The sequence below is a fragment of the Podarcis bocagei genome (genome assembly GCF_964188305.1).
Source record: "Podarcis bocagei genome assembly, chromosome: 1".
Classification (NCBI taxonomy): Eukaryota; Metazoa; Chordata; class Lepidosauria; order Squamata; family Lacertidae; genus Podarcis; species Podarcis bocagei.
The window spans coordinates 69,618,517-69,642,254 of record NC_138125.1 but is presented as its reverse complement, the minus strand read 5'-3'; the positions used below and the strand labels follow the sequence as shown (position 1 = coordinate 69,642,254).

The 23,738-nt window shown below is 40.8% G+C and overlaps 1 protein-coding gene across 12 annotated transcripts in view; it reads left to right on the top strand.

Annotated features, from left to right (window-relative positions):
• The window catches only part of TEAD1 (TEA domain transcription factor 1), a 181,674-nt gene that overhangs the window by 68,681 nt on the left and 89,255 nt on the right, over positions 1-23,738 (top strand). For all 12 annotated transcript variants that reach the window (XM_081198661.1, XM_081198667.1, XM_081198668.1 and 9 more), the window contains one exon: positions 4,162-4,415. In XM_081198661.1, coding sequence (XP_081054787.1) covers positions 4,268-4,415 — 148 coding nt within the window. In that variant the 5' untranslated portion in view covers positions 4,162-4,267. The remainder of the gene's footprint in view (positions 1-4,161; positions 4,416-23,738) is intronic.

The following is a 23,738-nucleotide window of genomic DNA, read 5'->3' as shown; positions in this document are numbered from 1 at the left end:
TGGGGAGGAGGAGCTGCTGGCCACCGCAACAGGTGTGTGCGTGTGATGTCACACATCGGAATTGCGTTGGCAGGCACCCACACTCCTAAGGGATAGATGGCACCTCTGGCAGGGCGTTAGACTAGAATGACTCTTGTGGTCCCTTCCAACTCTACAGTTCTATGAGTCTATGGAGTAGTAAAGGAGACTTCTTATTTTTTTGGACAGGGTGGGCATGCACTCAAGCCAAAGACTATGGGAAGATGGTTGAGAACACTATAAAAGGAAATTTCCGAGTAGAATTTATTGTTGGATCCTTTATTTTCACGCCTTAACTTTGCTAAAGAAGAAATTGCCAAAGAGAGTGCAGTGTTGGTATTGGACATGATTTAATAGAGTTGGCTAGGATCAAACTTGGAAGTGGTCAGCTAAACTGTGGGAACAAGACTTCACTTTAGCGTTGGGGAATGCTAAGAATACAACGCAAGAGTAGCTCTGCTGGATCAGATCAAAGGTCTGTCTAATCCTGCATTCGGTTCTCACAGTGGCCAGATAGATGTCTACAAGTAGGGTATGAACTTGAGAGCACTCCTGTGCTCCAGCCACCAGTATCCAGAGGCAGACTGCCCAAATTACACCTGGGGGACTCAAGTGAAATTTGAATTAAGGGTATACAAATTTGCTCATGCTCTTTATCACTACACTACACCATTGCTTAGATTTGTGGTTTTTCCAGCGGCATCATTCTTTCAGCAAGTAGTAGGGATTAAGACAGAAAGAGGAAATCTTCTCAGTTAATTAGATTCATTATTTTTTACTTCTCCTTTTCTAACTGTGCAAAAAGGAAGTAAATGGTGTGGAGTTTTTGTTTTGTTTTTTGCTTTTTTTGGAACGAAACTTATGTTTTTACTAGGCACTCTTTTTAAACAGATACGTAGTGCAACTCTACTGCAATCGCAAGTTCTCAAAAGGCAACCACAAGCTACCTGTATTTATTGAGATTTCTTTCATTGTAAAACCATATACTAGGGTGATTCTGTTGTTGTAGAATCACTTGCTCACAACCTGACTTTCTTTATCCAGTTGACAGGGAGGAAAATTGCATCTGCTGCAGTAGGCTCCATCCATTGGGGTCTTCCTGACATGGGTTGCTACCTTGCATATTTCAAAAGTCAGTGGGTTGAACTGCCTGAGGAATCTTAACAAAATCACAGACTTGAAATGTAAATGATAAATTGCTCCATATGTACTAAATTGGTTTTTTTAATAAAAGGTTCAGCGCTACCTTTTTATAATGCATTCTTGTGTTTTCTTTCTCAAATACAGATGCTAAATAATTTTATATCACTAATTGGGCTCAGTTGGATAATTACATACTGATTTTCTGAATTTGTTCAAAGGCTGGCCATTCTTGTTTGCCGTGGTTATTTGCAAACAGGTTTTGCATGTGTGCAGAGTGTTATTAATGAGAGTGCATTTGTAGAAATAGGCTTCTGTGTTGGATATTGAATGCATCATTTAGTGATAAGGTCAGACAATAAAGCATGTTGATTTGTGTATATTGAAGCTGTATATCAACTGAACCAAATGCTTTCTCCACTGAGAAATCTGAGAACATAAAGCAACCAGGTGTAAATTGCTTGACTTACATCTCTGCATTTATTTTAAAAAAGGTTAAATAAGCAATATTTACAATTAGACACACCATGTATTTTTGATGACCCAACTCACATACGAATTCTAATATATTTGTACTTGAGGATTATTATTTTTAACAAAAAAATTGTTTTCCTTCACAAATGAGTCTGATTGTGAATGATGCTCCAAATTTGACAGTGATCTGTAGGAAAAGAACCTAAAGAAGCTGAGAACTATAAGCGACAATGTGGCTCTTGGAAGCTGCTTTGCCTTTCTTTATTGGATTTTCAAAGAATTAATCCAGATTATTAAAATGATTTTCATTTCCCCAAATGTACTGAAGACAAAACAAAGATGATGCAGATGGCAAAGTCATCTCCTGTTCTTGTTGAAGGGAGGATTGTAAAAAATGCAAAGACCTTGCAAAAAATTGGGAATTGCTCAATCACTGATCGTTATCAACAAATAACAGCCACTGTAGTTAACAGTTACTATGGTGGCAGGTGGAAGTGAGAGCACCATATTCTCTGTAAAGAAAGAGGTGCAGGTATATCTGTCTGCTCTGAAGTAGGCATGTCTCTGCTTGCAACCTCTTGTGCCTGCGGAAAAGGCCAAGGCAATACAAGGCAGAGACTGGAGATGTTAGCTGCCCTGGAAAAGTTGATTTTGAACAGTGAGATATTTGACAGATTTATATCAGTTTTTAAAACTTTCAGCAATCTGCTACCAATTCAAAGCAGATCTTGTCCATAACCAGTGAAGCTATCCAGCTAGATGTATGTTTGAGTGTGGTGTTTCCTCAAGTTTACTTGAGTGCAGCACATACACATGCATGCCTGTGTGTGTGTACACACGCCAATGTTAGGTATATCAATATCCCTGTGTGTGCGCTTGGGATTTGTATTGGGATGGTCAAGTAAAAGTAAATATTTTAGATACCCTTTTTTCCATAAAAAAATTTGAACCTAGAAGGTTTGCCAGTATGTGTAGCAAAAGTAATATTTCAAAATTTTGCTTTCCCAAAGAGTTTCTTTATACTCAAGCTAGCACAGTACAAGGCTTAGGCCTCAGAATTCCTTCAATAAAAACAAACAAACAACAACAAAACCCATACAGAAATTAAAAACAGCTGTAAACAATTTTAAACAGTATTCAGTCAGTATTCACAGACAAGTGGAATTTCTGTGTGGAATTTGCTAAAAGTTCATGAGAATGGATTTCCATGTGGTGGCCCAGAAGTATATTGTTCATCTGTGCAGGGGTGTTTGTACATGTGATCCCTGTGACTTGTGTAGATGCAGTGGCTCAAAGAACCCTAACAGCTTGTTCCATACTAACATAGCAAGTTCTCACCTCCTTTGTATAATATCCATCTGAGAAAGTACAATCCTGGAAACACATATTTCAATATCTGATTTTTGCTTACGGTCCTTATGCCTGATGAGTCTCTTGAGTTCATAGAATGCAAAGATTCTAAAAGAAATTAGTTTCTTCAATCAGAACTTTCATTCTCTCATATTTTTCCTTAATTTACCTATTATTTTGAAAAAAGAAGAAGAAACCTCTTAGTACTGACATCTGGATTATTTTTTTTTTAAAGGAAGCTTAAATTGAAGCAAATGTTTTTTGGAGGTTGGTTTTTCTTTTAACCCAGTCTTTGTCCACTAGTGCACATTTTGTCCTTAATGATATTCAGCTATGCTTTGACAGGTTGAGGCAAATTAATTCCTGGTGCTTCCTTCACCATCCTTAGTGGGCTTACCACTGTGAAAAACTCAGCCTGATACCACAGTCTTTTGCCTAGAGCACACCTTCATATCAGCAGTACATCTCCCACAAATATAAGAGAAACATTGATGTTATCTATGAGTGGAATGGAGTTAGCAGGTGCTGTCATATTAGATTATTTCTTATTACTTTGATTCCACATCTGGAAGTGAGATTTTAAAACCCCCCAAAAAACTTTGTTCTATATCCAACACTTTTCTGAAACAGGTGTAAAATCTGGCCTGGTTACACTTTCCTTTAGGTGTCATTTATTTTTAAACTCTTGGCCACCTTTTCTTCTTCGGGCACGAACTGTGCCATTCATATAGGTCAAGTAAGGGAAGTGTGCTGATTTTCCATCTGTGCCAGAACTCCTGAGGTGAATTAAAATAGCATAATGGCCATTTTTAAATAGAACAGTTTCCTTAGATGTAGTCTTTAGCTTCTAGAAACCCTTATAGTTATTGTTCGGATGAAGTCAGTGGAACCAACATATTTGTTCCAAACTTCCAGTCTTGTAATAAATATATTACACTTGCTGTGAGATTAGATACACCATGAAATATTCTAACCCATTTATTTGTTAGATACAGACAAAGGTAAACTGGCCAATTTCGGTCTGGTTCCACAGAGAAATAGAACTTGAGGCTTATTTTCCATTAGTTCTCAGTCTTTAAATTCTGTAATAACATTTTGTGGCTCTGTTGTACTGGTTACTAAAACTAGTCAAGGAAAATTAACCTAAAACTCTTGTCTTTGCTGTTTCCCCCTTTTTAGATTTATTCTCTTAAAGCTTCCAGGCTAAGGCTTGGAGAACCCAGCCATCACCATTGAGCCCAGCAGCTGGAGCGGCAGCGAGAGCCCTGCCGAGGACATTGAAAGAATGAGTGATTCTGCAGATAAACCAATTGACAATGATGCAGAAGGTGTCTGGAGCCCAGATATTGAGCAGAGCTTTCAGGAGGCACTAGCTATATATCCCCCTTGTGGGAGGAGGAAAATCATATTGTCTGATGAAGGCAAAATGTATGGTAAGTCATATAGATCCAGCCATTTTGATAACAATTCAATAAATACTATGTAAAGTTGTTCATGTGCACAGATTAAAGGGCCACCTTCTTAAGAAATAAGCAAGTGCTAGCCATCATTATTGGGCGAGCTAATGAAATTAGTGGCATTTCGTTGCTGCTTTATATCAGGACGTAACAGAAGGGAGAATGACCGCACTGACCAATAATTTTAAAAAGGAGAAGAAACTCCTGTTGTGGTAGTTTGATCTGTTGTAAAAGCGTGGCAAAATCTAAGCCCATTCAGAGCTGTAAAGAAACTATAAATATTACATAATGTGCATTAGATCAAACTTGTGTGCATTGTTTTGCTTTTTCTCCTTTTTCCTGATGGAGCTGAGAATTCTATGGAAGTGTCTATTACAGGATTTTTAGAACTGATAAATTGCTTCTTTATATTAATCTTGAAGGTTTCATCAAAAGCTTTAAATACCTTCAGATAGTTTTGTGTGTTTAAAAGAAACATGAAATATTAATTCATAAGGTGGTGTCCTTGTTTGTATTGAAAATACATACATCACATTAAAAAATGTAATCCAACTTGAACTTGTATTTGGCAATGCATTTGTAAGAGCTCAAGGGTAGATAAAGCACTTTTATTGTATACAGTTTATTGTAAGTTCACTAACTTCCACCATCGTTTCAGTTAAGGCACCATAGAGTCTTTTCTTCCAAGTTGGGCTGCCATAGATTATCAGTTGTGCTGACAGTATTTCGTACATATATTTGATGTTTATCCCAGCTAGGGGATAAGTTGTTTTTACTTTTTGTTCTTTCCGAGTTGCTCCAGCTAATCTCTTGACTTTGGAGACTTAAGCTTCTTTTCCCTTTCCTTCAGTCCCTTCCCTTTCAGAAAATATTGCTGACTGCAGAGTCCCCCCCCCCTTCTGGCTTCTCGCATTGTGGAAAGCAGATGGCAGGTTGTTGCTGTGCTCTTTATTCTCCCCTAATCACTGAGTGTTTAGCGATTTCTGTCTTTTGTGCAGCTGGGCTTTCCAAGCGATGCGGAATCCTTACCTGATGAATCTTTCTGTGAGCATTAGAGAGCAACTTATTCCTCCACAATTGCAAATATGTTTCGCACAATGGGGTGTTTTGTCTTGAAACGCAGGCTCTTCCCCAGAAAGGATCAGTAGGAATCTGCAGAGCAAACTAGCATGCACTGTAAGTGGAAAGCAGATGGTATTGCAGCTGCCACCAGCTGTGTACCCCCCTCCCTCTCCCCCCCCCCCAGTACTGGTTGGATGATGTAATGGAAACAAGGGGGAAAAATTCTTTCTGTGGTGTTGGAGTCTCTCACAGCCTGTCAGTGTCACAGAGAGGGAGAAACAGACCTTAAGGCGTTAGTTTGCAGCTGTCATGTGACCCTTGAAGCCAAATGAAACATAATGTCTGGAAAAATAGGCTTCTGATGAAGCATCTCAGCTGCTGTTGGCAGAAACTTTCGAGGCCTCCTTCCTCCGGCTGCTGGATTCCCCCTCCCCTTCTATCAAATTGTATCAGACACCACAGTTTTCCTTCTTCCCTTGGCTTCCCCTCCTGACACTGGTATACTTCCGTCATTTTTGTTATGTTTTAGTGATCCATGTGGTGATGGTAGTTTCTTATCACGAAATGAGGAGAAATTTGTTTTATGTGGTGGTTACATTCCCTGAAGAAGAATACCGAGAGGTTGTCTACAAAGGAGGCTTCATATGATTAAGATATTATAGCCCGGTACCTGAAATTCCTTCCCTCCCTCATAGAACTAACTGTATTATAAATTAATTTTTGAAACAGGTCTTTTACATGTAGTGCATTTGGATCTGTTCTTATTATCATTATTCATTAAATTTGTATACTGCTCTTCATCCAAAGGTCTCAGGTTCATAGCCTAAAAATACAAGACAAAAACATAAAATACATAATAGAAACAAGAACGAAAGCAAAACAAACCAATACCCCCCCAGTAGCATTATTTTTCTGTAGTTGCCTGACAAGAGAGCACATATGCATGTATACATCCGTTTCCACTAGAACTTGAACCAGGTAAGATTTGTCCAATAGCAAATCCAAAATAATTGTAAAACTTGAGAAAAAGATCTGGGTAGGGGAGCCATTGAGGGTACTGTAAATATAGCGGTGAATTCATTATTATATTTTATTTAAAATATATATTTATTTATATTCATTTAATATTTATGCTGCTTTCAATGTCCTTTCAAGGAGGCTCACAATTTCAACCATAACATAACACAGCAAATCAGCACTTTCAATGTAGGCATGATGAAATAACACATTTTTGTAAAACAGGTTCCCTTATTATGTGTACTCCCTGATTGTACATTGTTTTGTTGTTACAGAAAACCAAGTGGCATCGGTGGTGAGGAATGCTGATAACTTGAACACGCTTCACCTATGAAGTTGCTCTGACAATCACAGAAAGCCCTAGGCCCAATTGAAAAAGGTGTGTCTTCACACCCTCCCTAAGATTCGATAAGGAAGGAGCTAGTTGTACCTCAGTTCTACAGAAGAGTTCCGCTTCCCCATGCCACTGACCCTTGTGCTGCACTTAGCAGCTGGAATGCAAGAAGGTCTCCCCAGTGGTTCTTAAGGCCTTTTAGCATATTGGCATCCACTGGGGTGGTGCTACAGGATCCCAATTGAAAGCAATGCTCACCACTCCTGGAGGCTGTGTTCTGCATTATATCTGCAGTTTTCAGACCAACTTCAGAGGTGGCCCCACACAGAGTGCATTTAAGTTATCGGCGTTCCTTACTGCTGATGCCACCTGGTTTTCCTGTGACAGTGTACAATAAGGGAGTACCCACAAGCAATTAACCTGTTCTTTAAGAGAAAGTGCAACCTCATCTAGCGCAGGCCAAATCCCAGGCATGAGAAACACCCGCCAACAATGCCTGCATCTGGCTGGATTTCAGCTTCAGTATATTAACCTTCATCCAGCCCACTACTAGCCCCAAACACTGGTCCAAAACTTGTACACCTTCACGTGATTCAGATGGTATGAAAAGAGGAGAAACTTGGTGGCACCTGCATATTGGTGACATTGTGCCCTCAGTCCTCAGAATGACAGTCCCCAGTGCTTTAATGTAGATGTTAAAGAGCATAGGGGATAAGGTGGAAGATATCTGAGAACGTTCAGAGGAGATTGAGAGGAGATATGATAGCCGTATTCAAATATCTAAATGGCTATCACATGGAAGATGGAGCAAGCTTGTCTTCTCTTACGCCCAAGGGAGTAGGACCTTGAAATAATGGATTCAAGTGACCTGGAAGGAGATTCCAACAAAACATCAGGAAGAACTTCTGATAGTAAGAGTTGTGGAGCGGACTCTTTCAGAAGGTGGTGGACTCTCCTTCCTTGGAGGTTTTTAAGCAGAAGTTGGATGGCCATCTGTCAAGGATGCTTTAGTTGAAATTTCGGGGGGCTGGACTAGATGACCCTCAAGGTCCCTTCCACTCTACAATTCTATGATTCATTGGACTCCCACAGCATACTTGCAAAAGGGCCGGTCAGCAATTTAGCGAATATATCAAACATGCATTTTTATTTAATTGCTATTACAGAACTGCTATACACAGTTTAGATTTTTTTAAAAAACACACACATTAAAATTCAGTTGGTATTTTTATATTGTGGCAATTCAGTGTTCAGATTGTAGCTGACCTTTGATTTAAGGTACTGCCATAATTCTGGAAAAAAAGAGAAGTACTCTGGGGAAATGCAGATGACTGCGTTAGTAGAATTTATATCCTGACTCTTTCTCATTGGATGAACTCATGTTTTCATTCTTCAAGCTGAGCAACTGCTTTGTAGTGTTTGAGGATTTATTGAAACCATGCTATGTTTTTGAGGACTTTATAATAGAGTCTTATGGCCCTAATAGCATAATTGTTCTCCAAGGATTTTGAAATCAAAACACTGTAAGTGTTTTTAGATACCGTGTGGAATAATAATAATAATAAAAGAATACCTTCTGGTGGCATTCTAAGCTTATTTATAGCGGAGATATTGCTGTATTTCAAAGCTTTGACAGAGTTTGGAGTATACGGTAATTTGACAGCCACCCATGAACCATTCAAGACAGAAGTTCCAAGTTAGTACCAGTTTATTTTCTGGTTGAAATTGTCTTTAAAGTGATAACCATCAGAGCAAAGAAAAGTGGGATGGCAGTAGCTATTTTTTGATGGTAGAGGTAGGGAGAAGAAGTGGAGAAACTGTGACCCAACTAATTAAGAGGTTGCTGTAGATCCTCTTAAATCTAATGGATGCTTTTTAGTCCATCAAATGTTTTGCTCCTTCCAAAAGTTTCACTTCTGGAGACTCAGGGCTAAAGCGTTCTGACTGTTTCAGACTTTTATCCTACCATGTGAGTTGTAGGTGTGCCACCCAGGGCTAATTGCCTCTGAATCATTAGCAATTCATATGATGTTAAATAATAAAATCAATCTCTTGAAAAGAAAAGCAACTCTTAACTCAAGCAGTCAACATTTCCTTTGTGAAATTTTTGTTGTGTGGTGGCTACTTCTGTTGATGTTTGTACCATGACAGATGCAATTAAAAATACAGAACATTTCCTTTGATTGTAAATCTTGACTCTGGTATTAGTCTCATTCATTAAATCCAGTAGTCGTGGCCTTTTGATTGAAAGTTAGTTGGCTGATCTGTATTTGTGGTTAGCTCAAAGTGTTGGCCTTTTTTGTTAGTTTTTTCTGGTGATCCCTATGCACTTTATTTTCAGGATACTTCCCTGTATGTGTCTCTCCTTCAGAAGGACTATATCCAGAAAAGGCACTAATTTTCTCTGAGTGCTATTTTGATTTGTAACCTGCATTTGTCAAGGAATTATGGGTTATGGTTGCTTTGGGCTTTATATGGAAAACATAAATTGAAGGAGTGGGGAGAGAAAGAAAGGTTAATGGAGGATTAGACTGGCACAGGTGTGAGACGTGTTCTAAGACAACACCTAGAGTTTGGGTAATGATCATTCTCTGGTGGTGAGGCAAGTTTGTCATGAATTTACTGCTCTGCCAATGAAGTTCTAATTGGCCTCAATTTACCCTTCGGAAGAGTGTAACATTCAAATACTTTGAACGCTCAAGGTGCACCAGTAGGGTCTATGTGTGTTTTAATTTGAAGATCTGCTACAGAGAGGTGCTGACTGAAAATGAACAGACACTTAAAGGGGGGAAAATGCATTCCCAAATTAGTGGTAATCTGAGTTTGTATTGTACCTGATTACTGGCATCAATGATATATTTCCATGCCTCAGGTTAAAATGCTACTCTTGGAGGAGTCAAATTTTACATCCCTGGTATGAGGCAGTGTTATTTTAAAAGCTTCATTTATATGTAGAATTATTGCTAAAATGTTTTGTAGATGTCACTTTTTTGAAATAGGAGAAACAAAATGCTTTAAGTTGCCATAATTGTCTGATTCACCACTAAATGTATGGGATTTTTTCCCCTCTTGTTCATTTTAACTTCAAGAAGTTCCATTTTCATTACTACTGCTATAAAAATGTAAGTCATAAAGTTTGCACAGCATTAAGGACAAGTATATCTGAATCCAGAAGTAGCATTGGAAGAGATGAAATGCCAGATGTGAAGTATTGGGTTGCATGTTTATTCAACTGTTACTGTAATCATTGTACAAAGATGTAGCCTTGCAATTTCTGTCTCACAGCAACATACACAAAATATACCCCAGTGATGAGGCCTCTCGGATGGTAGCTGGTGGATAAATTACAGTACACAAACCCGTCCACACGTATTTTTGCAAACTAAATGGTTGTTGTGCAGACATTATATTTGTTCGTTCAGTTGTTTATTTGTCACGCTTGTATTCTGCCCCTTTGCTAAGCAGATCAGTGGTGAACATTTCTCCCCCCATGTTATTCTCACAACAACCTTGTGAGACATCTTTGGCTGGGGGAGAGGGAGGGAGTCATGACTAAACAGGGATTTGAACATAGGTCCTTATGGCTCCAACATGCACTTCACATTTGTTATGACACACTGTTTCAGCTCATACTGGCTACACTATGTGGGCCATACCTGCATACTTTGAAATCAAAGGTTTGATCAATGTGCAAAAACGTTCATGAAATGAAATGCAATTTCCAACAAGCTTATCCACTAACAGCAGCAGCAACAACAATAATATCCTGTCCATCTGGCTGGGTTTCCCTAGCCACTCTGGACTGGGGTATCAATAATAAAATTATCTTTGCTTTGTATAAACAGAAGAATAGACTGCATTACTATATACCAGGCATGTCCAACATGTCAATCACGATCAACCGGTCGATTGCGTGGTGTCCATGGTAGATCGCGGTCAATCGCATGACCCTGAGCAATCGTCCCCCCCAAAAAACACCTCAGCAAGTTTGGCTTTCCTAAAAACAACTTTGCCTCACCCCAAAAACGCTCAACAACTTTACCTGGCAATGACAATGGGTAGATCACAGCCAGTATTTTAATACTGTGAGTAGATTGCTGTCTCTTTGGTGTTGGATGTGCCTGCTATATACCAAGTGAAGGAGAAGGGAGATATTGGTAGTGGTCATGGGAGGGAAGAGGGAGAAGGGAGGAGGTCACATGAACCTCCAATAGCTCCTCCTACTGCCTTTGTGTGCAGGCTGCTGTTTACCTGTTTGCCCAGCTATTGGTCCTCCATATAGGGATGTTCCCTGCCCATGATAGACTGGGTCATGCCATACAGCTTTTAAGCGAATCTACTTCATGGGTAGGCAAACTAAGGCCTGGGGGGCGGATCTGGCCCAATCACCTTCTAAACCCGGCCCGCTGACAGTCAGTGTGTTTTTACATGAGTAGAATGTGTCCTTTTATTTAAAATGCATCTCTGGGTTATTTGTGGGGCATAGGAATTCGTTCATTTCCCCCCAAACAATATAGTCCGGCCCCCCACAAGGTCTGAGGGACAGTGGACCAGCCCCCTGCTGAAAAAGTTTCCTGACCCCCTGATCTACTTGCTCATGTTAGCTACTTTAGCATCACTCCTAATAACAGCAAACTGAGCTGTGACTGAGAATATAAATGAGGATAATTTTTATTTTTGGGTAGGTTAAGTATCTGTGAGTTCTGAAAGATCCAAAACATGTGTCAAAAGGCTGTGATGGCTCCCAGTTTGTGGAATGCTCTTCGCAGGGAGGTTCGTCTGGCACCTTCATTATTATAGGTGCCAGGCAAATATGTTCCTCTTCAGGCCTTGGGCTGATTAACAGTCTATGTCAGGGGTCAGCAAACTTATCGTGCCTCGGGTCGGTGTCTCCAGCGCTGATTGCGTGGTGGGCCGGAGGGTGGGGGAGTGCGTACCCATATGCGTGCGCACACACCATTTCCGGTGCACTTCCGGGTCGGAGGAGTACCAGAATTAGCTTGTGCGCATGTGCAGGGGCCTCCTCCGACCCGGATGTGCACTGGAATTAATGCTTGTGCATGTGCAAATAATGCTTGTGCATGCTCACAAGCTATTTCTGGTGCTCCTCCAACCCGGAAGTGGGCAGCTGCACAGCGCCGGTAAGAGTGGGCAGCGGTGGCGGAGGGTGCCACAGGCCAGATAAACGAGTCCCTCAGGCCTTATTCGGCCCACAAGCCTTAGTTTGGGGATCCCTGGTCTATGTCCTCTTAAATGTGTTTGTGGGAAGTGGAGCATTATTGTTTGTTTTGTTCTTGTTCATGTTTTTATTATGTTTTTATTCTGTATTTTTATGTTGTGAACTGCTCTGAGATCTTTGGATGAATGGTGGCACACAGACTTAATAAATAATAATAATAATAATATCTGTTAGCTGTCTGAAGGGATTAAATCTATGTCTTCTCTTTTCTGCGATGCTGAACTTGATATTTCAGGAGGAAAGCTGGCCAGACGTTCACATGCTAACGCTACTACAATGGCACTGTTTGTGTAGACAAAACAAAAGAAGTTTACCTACTAGTGTTCATGTAAGGATGAAATTGGATCCAAGGATTTGATTGTCTTCAAGAGACCTGAAAAAATCCACTTAAGACACATTGTCAACTTGCTTTGATTGGCGTAGTTGCAGGTAGAGATTTTGTCCATTGAAAGAAAAAGCCCTGCAAATGGAAGACTTTCTTTTAAAATACCGTATTTTTTGCACCATAACACTCACTTTTTTCCTCCTAGAAAGTAAGGGGAAATGTCTGTGCGTGTTATGGAGGAAATGCCTACGGGTGGCATGCCTACAGATTTTCCTCCTCTAAAAAATACGTGCGTGTTATGGTTGGGTGCGTGTTATAGAGCGAAAAATACGGTACTTGAATCGTACATGGAATCTTTTGCTTGTTTCCACACAATCTGTTCATTTCAGTGCAATTTCCCTTACCTTTCCTTAATGCAGAAAGGAAGAGTGTGCAACAGGAATTTGCTTGTACCTGATTGTAGCCTACCTGCAAAACAGCTACAATCTAAAGGTGGCTTTTCGGTAGCTGAAGCAGGGGTAATAGTAGTAGTAGTAGTAGTAATAATAACAACAATAACAATAACAATAATAAAATAATAATAATATAAATAATAATAATATAAATAATAATATAATAAATTTTATTTATAAGGTGAAAATGAGTTTATCCCATAAGATACATGATGCCCTTGGAAAATGATATACCGTATTTTTTCCTCTATAAGACTCACTTTTCCCTCCTAAAACGTAAGGGGAAATGTGTGTGCGTCTTATGGAGCGAATGCAGGCTGCGCAGCTATCGCAGAAGCCAGAACAGCAAGAGGGATTGCTGCTTTCACTGCGCAGCAATCCCTCTTGCTGTTCTGGCTTCTGAGATTCAGATTTTTTTTTCTTGTTTTCCTCCTCCAAAAACTAGGTGTGTCTTGTGGTCTGGTGCGTCTTATAGAGCGAAAAATACGGTGATTAGTATATGCTTTTTGACACTTAGGACACCTGGTTTTAAGGCCCTGTTGTGTCCTTGCTTTGTTTGTTTGTTTGGTTATTTAACTGCTTTAAAACATTGCTTCCAGGGGCAAGGCAATATTTTTGACCTCCTAACTCCCATCAGCCCCGGCCAACATGGCAAATTGCAAGAAATTATGGGAATTGTAGTCCAAACACTACACGGGAGGACCATAGGTCCTCCCATCCTACTTTAAGGTGTTGACAACTCAACCCAATACAGGGTTTATCAGATTCAAATACAATATTTGATGAATTATTGTATTTTAATATTTTGCCTTTCGAAAGTTGTTCTATAGTGGCACCTGCTAGAAAGATTGCCTCTGCACAGGTATATAAGCAGCCTGACAGCTAACTGGTGACAGGTGGTCACATGCTCTTCCCCTTTTGCCTGCTGCTGTTGGTTCCTACTTTGGACCTAGAAGCCCCTGGGCAGCTGTGCCTGAAATTACCATTGCAGCATCATATCGAAATGGGTGTACAGGCGTTTGTTATCCTGCCTCAGCTGAAGGAAAGGAGGAGGATGAAGCCGTACATGAGGTTTGCATAAAGAGCTAAAATCTGCAAGAGGATCACCCAGCCCTGCCCCAATGGAAAGGTGAAGCCCCCTTACTTTATAAATGTCCCCGTATAGTACAGTGGTGCAGGAGGAAGTGTTTTTTTGTTTTTTTCAGAGGAAAGCTTACAGCATTTGGGGCTTTCTAGCTTAGTGAAAAGGGAAATAAGATGTGTTTAAGATGTAATAAGGTGTGGAGAAAGTGGATTGGGGGGGGAAATCTCTTTTACAACACCAGAACTCATGGGCATCCAATGAAGCCGAACATTGGAAGGTCCTGGACAGACAAAAAAAAGGTACTTCTTTATACAACCCATAATTAAATTATGAAATTTGCTCCCACAAGGTGTAATGATGGTCACTAACCTGGATAGCAGTGGCTTCTAGCCTTGATGGCTCCCCCCCCCCTTCACTGTCAGAGGCAGTATGAATAACAGTTGCTAGGGATCACAAGCATGGAGAGTCCCATACTGGCTTCCCATAGGTCTCTGGTTGGCCACTGTGAGAACAGTCAGTTGGAGTAGATGGTGCCTTTGGCCTGATGCAGCAGGGCTCTTCTTAGGTTGTGCTCAGCAATGGCTGCTTTAGTGTTAGATCCAGTTCTGGCACCTGTGTGAGGGTACCACCTGTGACCTTATCCCAGGACTAGGATGCTTAAATATACTTCCCCTTCAGCATGGTAGCTCATATGACCATACGCCACGAGCAGATGTACTGAATCTTGAAGGTTTACTGGCACGTAACTAGGTTTCAGTGCTGGTTAGGCAACTCCATAGTGCACTTCCTGAAACACCAGGAAACTTCTGTAGCCTAACACAATATTTGACAAGCAAGATTGGATGTCACAAAGAAGCAGACAGCAAGTGAAAATGAGAGAGAAAATGAATACAACATTTATTTAACTGGAGGCATATGATGCCCTATTCCAAAGGGAGCACGGAAGTGTAAATAAATTCAAGAAATGCAGGTGTATTCTCTCAATATATATATTTTTGGTCAGTATCATTTTGTTCCAGTCTTTTCAGAAAGTTTTATCTGTCTCCACTAAAAAACAAAGGCATTGTGTGATAGAAATGAGCTTCCTACTATTGATTCCTTATGCCAAAAATATTATGCCTTACGGCTGGGATTAAAAGTTGTTTTGAAAAGGGACTTCACTGCTGGAACTTCACACTGATTTCTACAAATTTCCCGACTTGGACTGCTCTGCTGCAATAAACCCTGCTGGACATCAAGAAAGAAAGACTGACTGGACATATTGGAGGGGGGTGCAGACAAAGCCCTGACCTCACTGTACATGTCCCAAAGGCACCACCATAGTATGATTCAGCCCAAGGAAATAGGGATATATTTCAGCCTACTAGAATAATCTGTGTGCACAGCATGCTGAACTGCCATCTTGAGTGCAAAAGCATAGGAAAAATGTACTGTATGCCTCTTGTCTTCTTCACAGGATTTGCTCCCTGAAATGTGGCTGCAGACAGTGTTGTATGGGCCTCTGTGCTGCTATCTGTGGAGGGATGCGTAGGGCTGGAGGCAACGTGACTCATCAGCCTGTTGTCTACCCAATTGGACAGCCAATGCTCCCCCTGGATTTATTTTAAATTGCTCACATTGTTTTGTCTGAGTTCATTCTCTTTGGTGGAAGAGTAAATTAGTTTTGGTGACCCCTGGGCATGAAGTTGATGGCTTTCATCATTTGTACCCAGAGTCCTTTGTTTTTCAAAGTAACCTCCTTCTCAGTATGGAAGTCCCACTTTGCCCTTCTGGCTGATAGGAGGAGCTTTGACTGAGTACAGCCCAGTGGCTTCGCAGTTGAGTAGGACTTCTATGACACCACTTTTGTCAGCTTCTTCTGAAGAAGATAAGGAGCCCTGCTGGGCTAAATCCACCTAGTGCAGGTTTCCCAAACTTGGTGTTCTACTAGCATGTCGCCAGGGGCAGATGGTAGCTGTACTACAGTATATGTAGGGCTCCACTTGAGAAAGGCAGATCTAGTGGGTCTACCTAGCTTGGCTTCAGAAAATTTACAAGCAACTACTCAGAATTCTTCTCCACCACAAGGAAAGGATCATAATATTTTCTTTATGTACTTTATTGTTGTTTGGAGACCGAAGGCAATTTGATGAAAATGAAGTATTGATCACCTGCACCAGTAATGACTTTTATTATTTATGTCTTGCTTAAAACTTTGTATTGTACAAAAATATTAAATGCACATATGGAGAAAGAATTGGGTAGGGCAACATTTTCATCTCAAGGAGTTAAAGGATGAAACATTCTCTATTTCTGATTGAGGGGAAAACCCACAAAACACAAAATGTTGTAGTTCAGTACAACCTGCCCATGTGTTCTGAGCATGTGAGGGGTTAGCAGGAATGTGTCATTGGATATGCCATCCCATGAGTGTTTTGCACATGGCATTAAAGTGAGAATGGGCCCATATATCCTTACTGTTTTCTCTCTGTATACAGTCAGCTTTTCAAGCATGAAACTGAAGTGGCCAGTTTTAACAGATGCCTGTTACAAATACACATTTTCTCTTAATGTTGTCAAATGTCCTCTTAACTACAGTGGTACCTTGGTACTCGAATGGCTTGGCTCCCGAACAAATCGGATCTCGAACACCGCAAACCTGGAAGTAAGTGTTCCAGTTTGTGAACATTTTTCGGAAGCCGAACGTCTGATGCGGCTTCCGCTTGAGAGCAGGAAGCTCCTGCAGCCAATTGGAAGCCTCGCCTTGCTTTTTGAATGGTTTTGGGAGTCGAATGGACTCCCGGAACGAATTAAGTTCAAGAACCAAGGTACCGCTGTATTTATTTTGATTCGCTTTTGCTATGGTAACATAATCCTTGTGTTTTATGGTTCTGTGACCATTTTGGTCATACCTCCCTAATATCTAATGGAAGAAGAGTGGTTTTAGAATCTTTATTTCTGCTTTATTGGAAGATCAGAATTAGGGTGTTAATTGTCTGTCAGACTTGATAAAAAAAGCAAAACAAAACAACATCAGTTTTCTGCATTTTTTATGCCTTACTCCAAATAGCTTATGGTTCCATAATGGAGGCTTGACATTTGACAGCAGCTCTGTGAGGTAGGATAGCCTTATCAAAGAAGACCTTTGTGGCAGCCTTCTTGCTGGCTAAGGCTGATAGGAGTTTGTAGTCCAAAACATCTGGAGGGTACCAGGTTAAGGAAAATGGGCATACAAAACTGTCAAACAAAAGTCTTATTGAGTGCTGACAGTATATGGAAGCAATAGTGTTTGGACTGGATATTTTCCTACTGAATATTCTGGGCTATGTGAGTATGGAATGAAAATAAAGCCCTGGCATTTTAAATCTATCTACCTTAGCACACAGATAGGATTCAGAAACTATTGGTTCCAAAGGCAACTTCTAATTTACTTTCAGCATGAGAAGGGGCTGCTCTGGATGGATCTGAATAATGTCTCAAACACTCCTGACCCAAATTCATTTTTGCTCACAGCTTATAATATTTTGATTGGTAATTGCTGATGATGAGCCAGTTGCAGTTAAATTTTAAGGAAGTGCTTGGAGTTTCTTAAGGTATTTTGCCGCTGAAGCAAAGGCTCAGGTATTTCAGATATGGGAGATGTGCAGATTGCATAAGATGTTATACATTGCTCACTCTAAGATACCGAGTCCTGTCTGCCCTTAAAACCCTTTGTTCTCTTGGCTGAATGCAGTTAATTAGCAACTGTCTCCATAGCAACTGCCTCGTAGTCCAAAAACATTGTCTAGTTTTTGCAGTTTAGCTTATCACACTGTTTACCTGAAGGGCTTTTCACCGCGCTGGGTCTCATTTGAGTTGGCTGCATGCCTGTTCACGGAAGTGAATTGTCAAGGCAGAAAAACGCCATGGCAGCGAGATGCTGAACAGGGTCTGCTGTGTGAAACTAGAAACATTTTTTGAAAAGTTCTTCGGAAACAGAAGTTGAAGTTTTGCAGTGATTTACATTAAGCCTTAAATTATTGGGCTTGCCAAGATTACGTTGCAGTTTAATAGAAAGACCCTTATTCATCCCTTCCTGTGTGCAGGCTGTAGTCTGACCTATTGAAAGTTCCCTTGTTTTTAAAAGCATGGAATAATTAGTAATCTCTCAACCCTGGTTCTCTATAATTAGAGCACCTTCCACACATTGAACAAAAAAACTTCCTTTAAGAGAGCTGCCATCTGAAAAGCCAATCTCTTGTGCATTAAGGAGGTTTGATTGTGTAGTAGTTATTCATTGTTTTGTTTCTGCATAATTCATTAAGAATAAATCTGGTGGCTAGTGTGATATACTTCTTTGTAGAAGGCTGTGTCTGAAACATATGGAATTGTATTTTTTGAATAAAACAATTTGATAATTCATTTGCTTCTCGCTCACTCACTCCTTAGGCAGGAGGAGAGAATCTATATAGACTGACCTGAATTTATCAAGTCAGCATCACTAATTAAATTAGTAAAGAGCTCGTTCTCTATGCATCTGAAATATAAAACACTTAATTGAAAAGAGGAAAGTTGTATTATTTAGTGGCTAGTTTAAAGGAGAGCTGGTTTAATTTTACATTTTAATCTGAAAATAGCCTCAAACTGCTGCTTTGTACGAAGGTTGCTTTGATTCTTGCTTCCCCCTACACTCTTTCATTTTCAAAATATGCCGAGATTATGAAGATGGGGTTTATTTCAAGTTCATGTACATCACCCATTGATACATAAAGCATGCAAACTAAGCTATCTTGAACTTGCCAAGTACCCCAATATAGCTTTAGTTGACAGAAAACAAGTGGCTTTTTGGGTGCCTATTCTGTTTAATAAAACAACCTGGTTTTGGAATAGTGTTTTCTTACAACATAGATAACAAAATGTGTTTTTCAGATTTATTGCCATATATTCTCTTGAGTTGGCTGTATTTGGGATAATAAACTAAAATTTAATCCAGGCGAGAAGGAGGTGCTTTGGGTCACACAGAAAAACCAATCTGAGAATGTGTATATAGCCAGCTCTGTGTGGAGTAACACTTATTCTGAAAGACTAGGTTCATCTTCTAGATCAGGTGTTGCTCCTGGAGGGACAGGTTGCTGCTGTTGCCAGGAGTGCTTTTGCACAATTTTGGTTGGTGTACCATCTGCACTCTTTCCTGAGAAAGAGTCAGAGTCTGGTCAGTGTCACATAACCTCATGTAGAGTGAAGAGCATAGCGAACAAGAAATGCATAAAATCTGTTAAAGATTTTTTAAAATCTGCTGTCAAGCTGTTTGTTCAACAAGAGGATGTGGAGTAATAATTCAAATGAAAACATTGTGAGGCAAAACTGAAGTTTAAATAAAACTTAGTGTCTCTATTCTGAAAATTGATAGTTGTCACACTTTGCAGGGTTAGAAATAATGTGTCCCTCTGCCTGTGTCCGTTTATACACACACAAAGTGAGAGAGGGAGCAGACAGATGCACCCACACACCCATTCAACACACCACCTTCATGTCAAGTGGTGGAATGTGTTTGAATTCCTATGACATGTTCCTAGGGAGGATTATGCAGTGACATTGGGGAGACGAAAGTTCAACCTACTTCTGTCGCGTACTAGCTATTTGACCCTGGGCAAATCACATAGGCTTTCTTTGAATTGGCTTGGGCCACTAAGCAGATTGCTCAAAAACGAAGTCCCGTTGCTTCATAATAAGGAAGTATGTGAGTGTATTGCCCTGGTGCAATATTAATTCATTTGGAATTTATTTCCTCCTATACCCAAGGGCAGATTACAGAGTAATCTCATTTTATCCCCATATGCCCCTTGTGAAATAGGCTAAAATAATATACAATGACCCATCAAAGCCTCCCTTCCCCCAAACGTCCAAAGGGCTTGAACTAAGCTCTTCTGTGCCTAAACCTAATATTCAGTGTCACAGAGGGCAAGCCTGCGCTGTTCCCTTTGAGGATCCCATTTAACGGCTTTCCGATTTGCCCTAAATCCAAGATTGCTTCCTCCACTTGAGAGGGTTAACTAGAAACCTGCTCTTTCAATCTGAAATTAGTGGTGGGGGTGATTGCTTAGTCATAAATGAAAGCTGCTCAGACTCACGCTCATAAGCATCTCCACCAGTACTTTCAGACAGACCTAAATACAAGTTTGCATGGGCTCCACTTTATGTTTGAATTTTTAAAGCAGGTATCACGGTTGAAAATACATAGCATCTATGTGAGAACAAACTGCTGGTTGAGAATAGTTTTGTGTTTGCCATTTCTAGGGCTCTGTTTTCACAGTGTTTGGTACATGAGGTATTTTGTCTTGTTCCTTGGTCTAGCTCTGGAATTAAGCTACTATGGTTATTTTCAGAGATAGATGTGAGCTTTATCTCCCTTGTCGTGCTCTGTATGTGTTTAGAACACAGGGATATGTTTTCCCAGTACCCTTAAACATTAAGAAACTGCTTATTTCACATTTTTGTCACTAATATATTTACTTAATTTAGCATGGGAGTAATGAAGACTTCAGTAGTACAGAGTCAAGAGAAGCCAGGTTTTGATATATCCTGATTTAAAGCCCTTTCCCCCTTTATTGCTCTACCCAGTCCATACTCTGTGATGAATAACACTCGTTTTTGAAAAGGATAAAAAAGAATTTTAACATAATGAGAAAACAATTAAGGTGGAGGCAGTTGGCTTTTTGCATGGGCAAGAAATTGAAGATTAAGGTCCAATTAGAAAAGATTTCTAAAGAATATGTTTACTTCATGAATACAAAATTGTAGTACAAAGCAAGAATAAACACATTGCAGGTCACACAAACCATATCCTGTCTGGATAATGCAATGTTTTTGATAAAGAAAAATACATGAAAAAATTATCAGGAACAATTAAAAGCTCAGGTGAAATTAAATTATCAGGTTCAATTAAAACTTTAGCATGTTTGCACCAAACATAAATTTCAGCCACAATGTACCTCTGTGGTTATCCGTTGCCTTGCTTTTTTGCTTGTGTGCCAGTGCACATGTGTGCATGAAAATGTATCTGACACATGTGATCACACACAGAAAAACCAACAAACTGGGAAACCTAGCTATAGCAAATCCACCCCTTAATACCACGAATTAATAATGCAGTGGATCCACTCCTGCTGACTGCCCCATATTAAATATAGTGCACCCACCTCACGGTACACCAATAAATTTCTACAATTTACCACAGATTATCCAGTGAGGGACTTGTGTGAGGAAAATTTTAATGATTTAAAGTCTCAGGCAAGAGTTGATCAAACAAGCAAAATTTTATTAAACAAAAAGAAGTTTATGAAACAAAGTGAGTAAGGAAATGTGTTTTTTCAGGTAGAAGTTAACTTATTTAACTATAAGATGTCTAAAGCTTAAACAAAATATTAAAGTCACAACACTTCTTAAACCTCAGTTACTAAAAATCAGTTGGTACACTTTAAGTAGATAAATATTCAAGTTTCCAGAATAGATGGTAAAATGCTCTACTCACTTTCTGTCACTTAGATATTACAATTAAATTCTTTCAACACCATCCTGTTCCTTCACAGAAACAGCTCCTCAGTTACCTCTTAACCATCCCACACCTGAGGTCCTCTAAATGGTATAACAGACTCAGGGGATCACCTCCCCCCTTGTCACTGGTTTGGGAGTCTTCAGTACCTAGAAGAACTCTTCCCTCCTGGCTATATTGAGACCCAGTGGCGTAGCGTGGGGGGTGCAAGGGGGGCAGGCCACACCGGGCGCAACATCTGGGGGGGCGCGCTCTCTGCCTCCGGAGTCACCGAAGAGCCTCGGGCGCAGGCTGTAGCAGAGCCGCATGTCTCGCGGAACCGACGAGCTGTGCGCGCGTCCGGGCTGAAGGCGCCCGGCAGGCAGCGGCTCTCAGCGCTCGCCGCGGAGGACGCACCAGGCAGCCCCTCCTCACAGCCCCGCCTCCGCTTCTGCTGCAGCTGCTGGGCCATGTTGCATTTTCCTCGCCTCTCTGCCCCCCTCCTCCTCCGGGCAAGCGGCGTCGTTTGGGCGGCAGCGCTAGCTGCAACTCGCAGGTTAGGGGTTAGGGGGCGCAAATTACTTGCGTTGCCCCGGGTGCTGACAACTCACGCTACGCCGCTGTTGAGACCCAGGTAGCCTGCACAGTCAAACCTCGGTTGTCGAACGTAATCTGTTCCAGAGGACCGTTCAACTTCTGAAACATTTGACAACAGAGGATCAAAGGGTGGTTGGCAAAGTCAATGGAGAAAAAAGAAGAAACTCCCTGGAAGCCATTCGGCTTCCAAAAATCGTTCAAAACCTGGAGCAGTTACTTCCAGGTTTTCGGCGTTCGGGACTCGAAATGTACAATGACGGAGGCGTTCGGGAGCTGATCCCACAAGATCTACCTCTCCCGGTTGAGTCACAGCCCTCTGAGGACACGCCTGTCTGCATACCTTTCCCAGACCCTCAACCCGGTCTCCCTATCCAAGCTGCAAGGCTCTGTCCTCTCGCTATGGATAGTCTCCTTAGTGTGTATGTTTAACTTAACTCAAAACCAGTTCTCCCTATCTCATTCCCCATCTCCCAACTTGAAACCTGTCTAACATCTCAACTCAAATCCTATCCTATCTCTCTTCTCAAATCCAGCCCTATCTTACTCTCTCCCTCAGAAACAGCATCTTTTACTCTTCCCCCCAAAGTGCTGTTCCTCCCACCTCTGTGGCTAGCTGACTCTGTAGCCCATAATTTCAGGGGGGCTGCATCACCAGACTCTGGTCTGGCTCTGCTGTCCATCACACTAGCCAAACTACTCTTGGGTTCATCACGGGACACAATTGTATGCCACAGACAGGATTGCATTGGCTGAGATTATCTTGCTTTACTTTGTGACCAACTCCCTCCATGACCCCCAAGATCCACCAAGCATAGCTTGGTGCAAAAGGAATGAAAGTATGATGAGCAAAGGAATTTGTTTTGAGTATTAGAACAGACCTGAGTTGATCGCACTGGGCTTATTAAATGTTTTTCAAGTAGATGTAGAACTACATCTTGGACGCTCGTGGTTACTTGGTTTCCCTAGCTGCAACAGCCTTCATAATTTCAGCACTATAATTTTGTTGTTGTTGAAAAATTCTGTTAAAAAAACCCACCTTGCTGATCTAATGGAAATCACCCAGAAATCTACCAGTAGATCCCAGACTGCTTTCTGTCTACTCCCAGTTTAGAGGCAGAAGAGAAATAATACCAGAGTGAACTGAATCTGGGCTTCAACATTCGCAATCAAATTTTCCCTCAATGCACTTAAGCTGTAAGTTTTTAGCATCAGAACTGCCAAGCTAACAGTGGCAGTCAGGGCTTGGATACCCTTGAGCATGTGCCCAGAAGCCCCCAAGCCTTCAATCGTAGGCATCCTGCTGCTATTATACAATTCCATACTGGTTTGGGAAAAGTAAGGCTTGAAGGGGTTAGTTAATGTGCTGGGTCAAGTGTCTTCTGAAGAGAGCCCAATCTTTGTTTGTATGAGATGTCGTGATTGAGAAGAGAAGATGGGAGAGGAGGATCCTTCAGTTCACCTTTCCAAACCACCTATATTCATGGATTTAGCACTATGGTAAATTAGTGCCATTAGCACAATTGTAATTCAGAAAGTGGAATCTTGACAGAGCATTTGAGAACTCTGCAGCCACAGTCATTTGGAAATTAGAGAAGAATCTTGGTCCTCTGGTACTTTGTCAAAATGTGTGGCTGGCTTTAAAGTGAGTGATGATACATTGCATCATTCTTAGAGCAACAGAGTGTATTTGGTTTACTTTA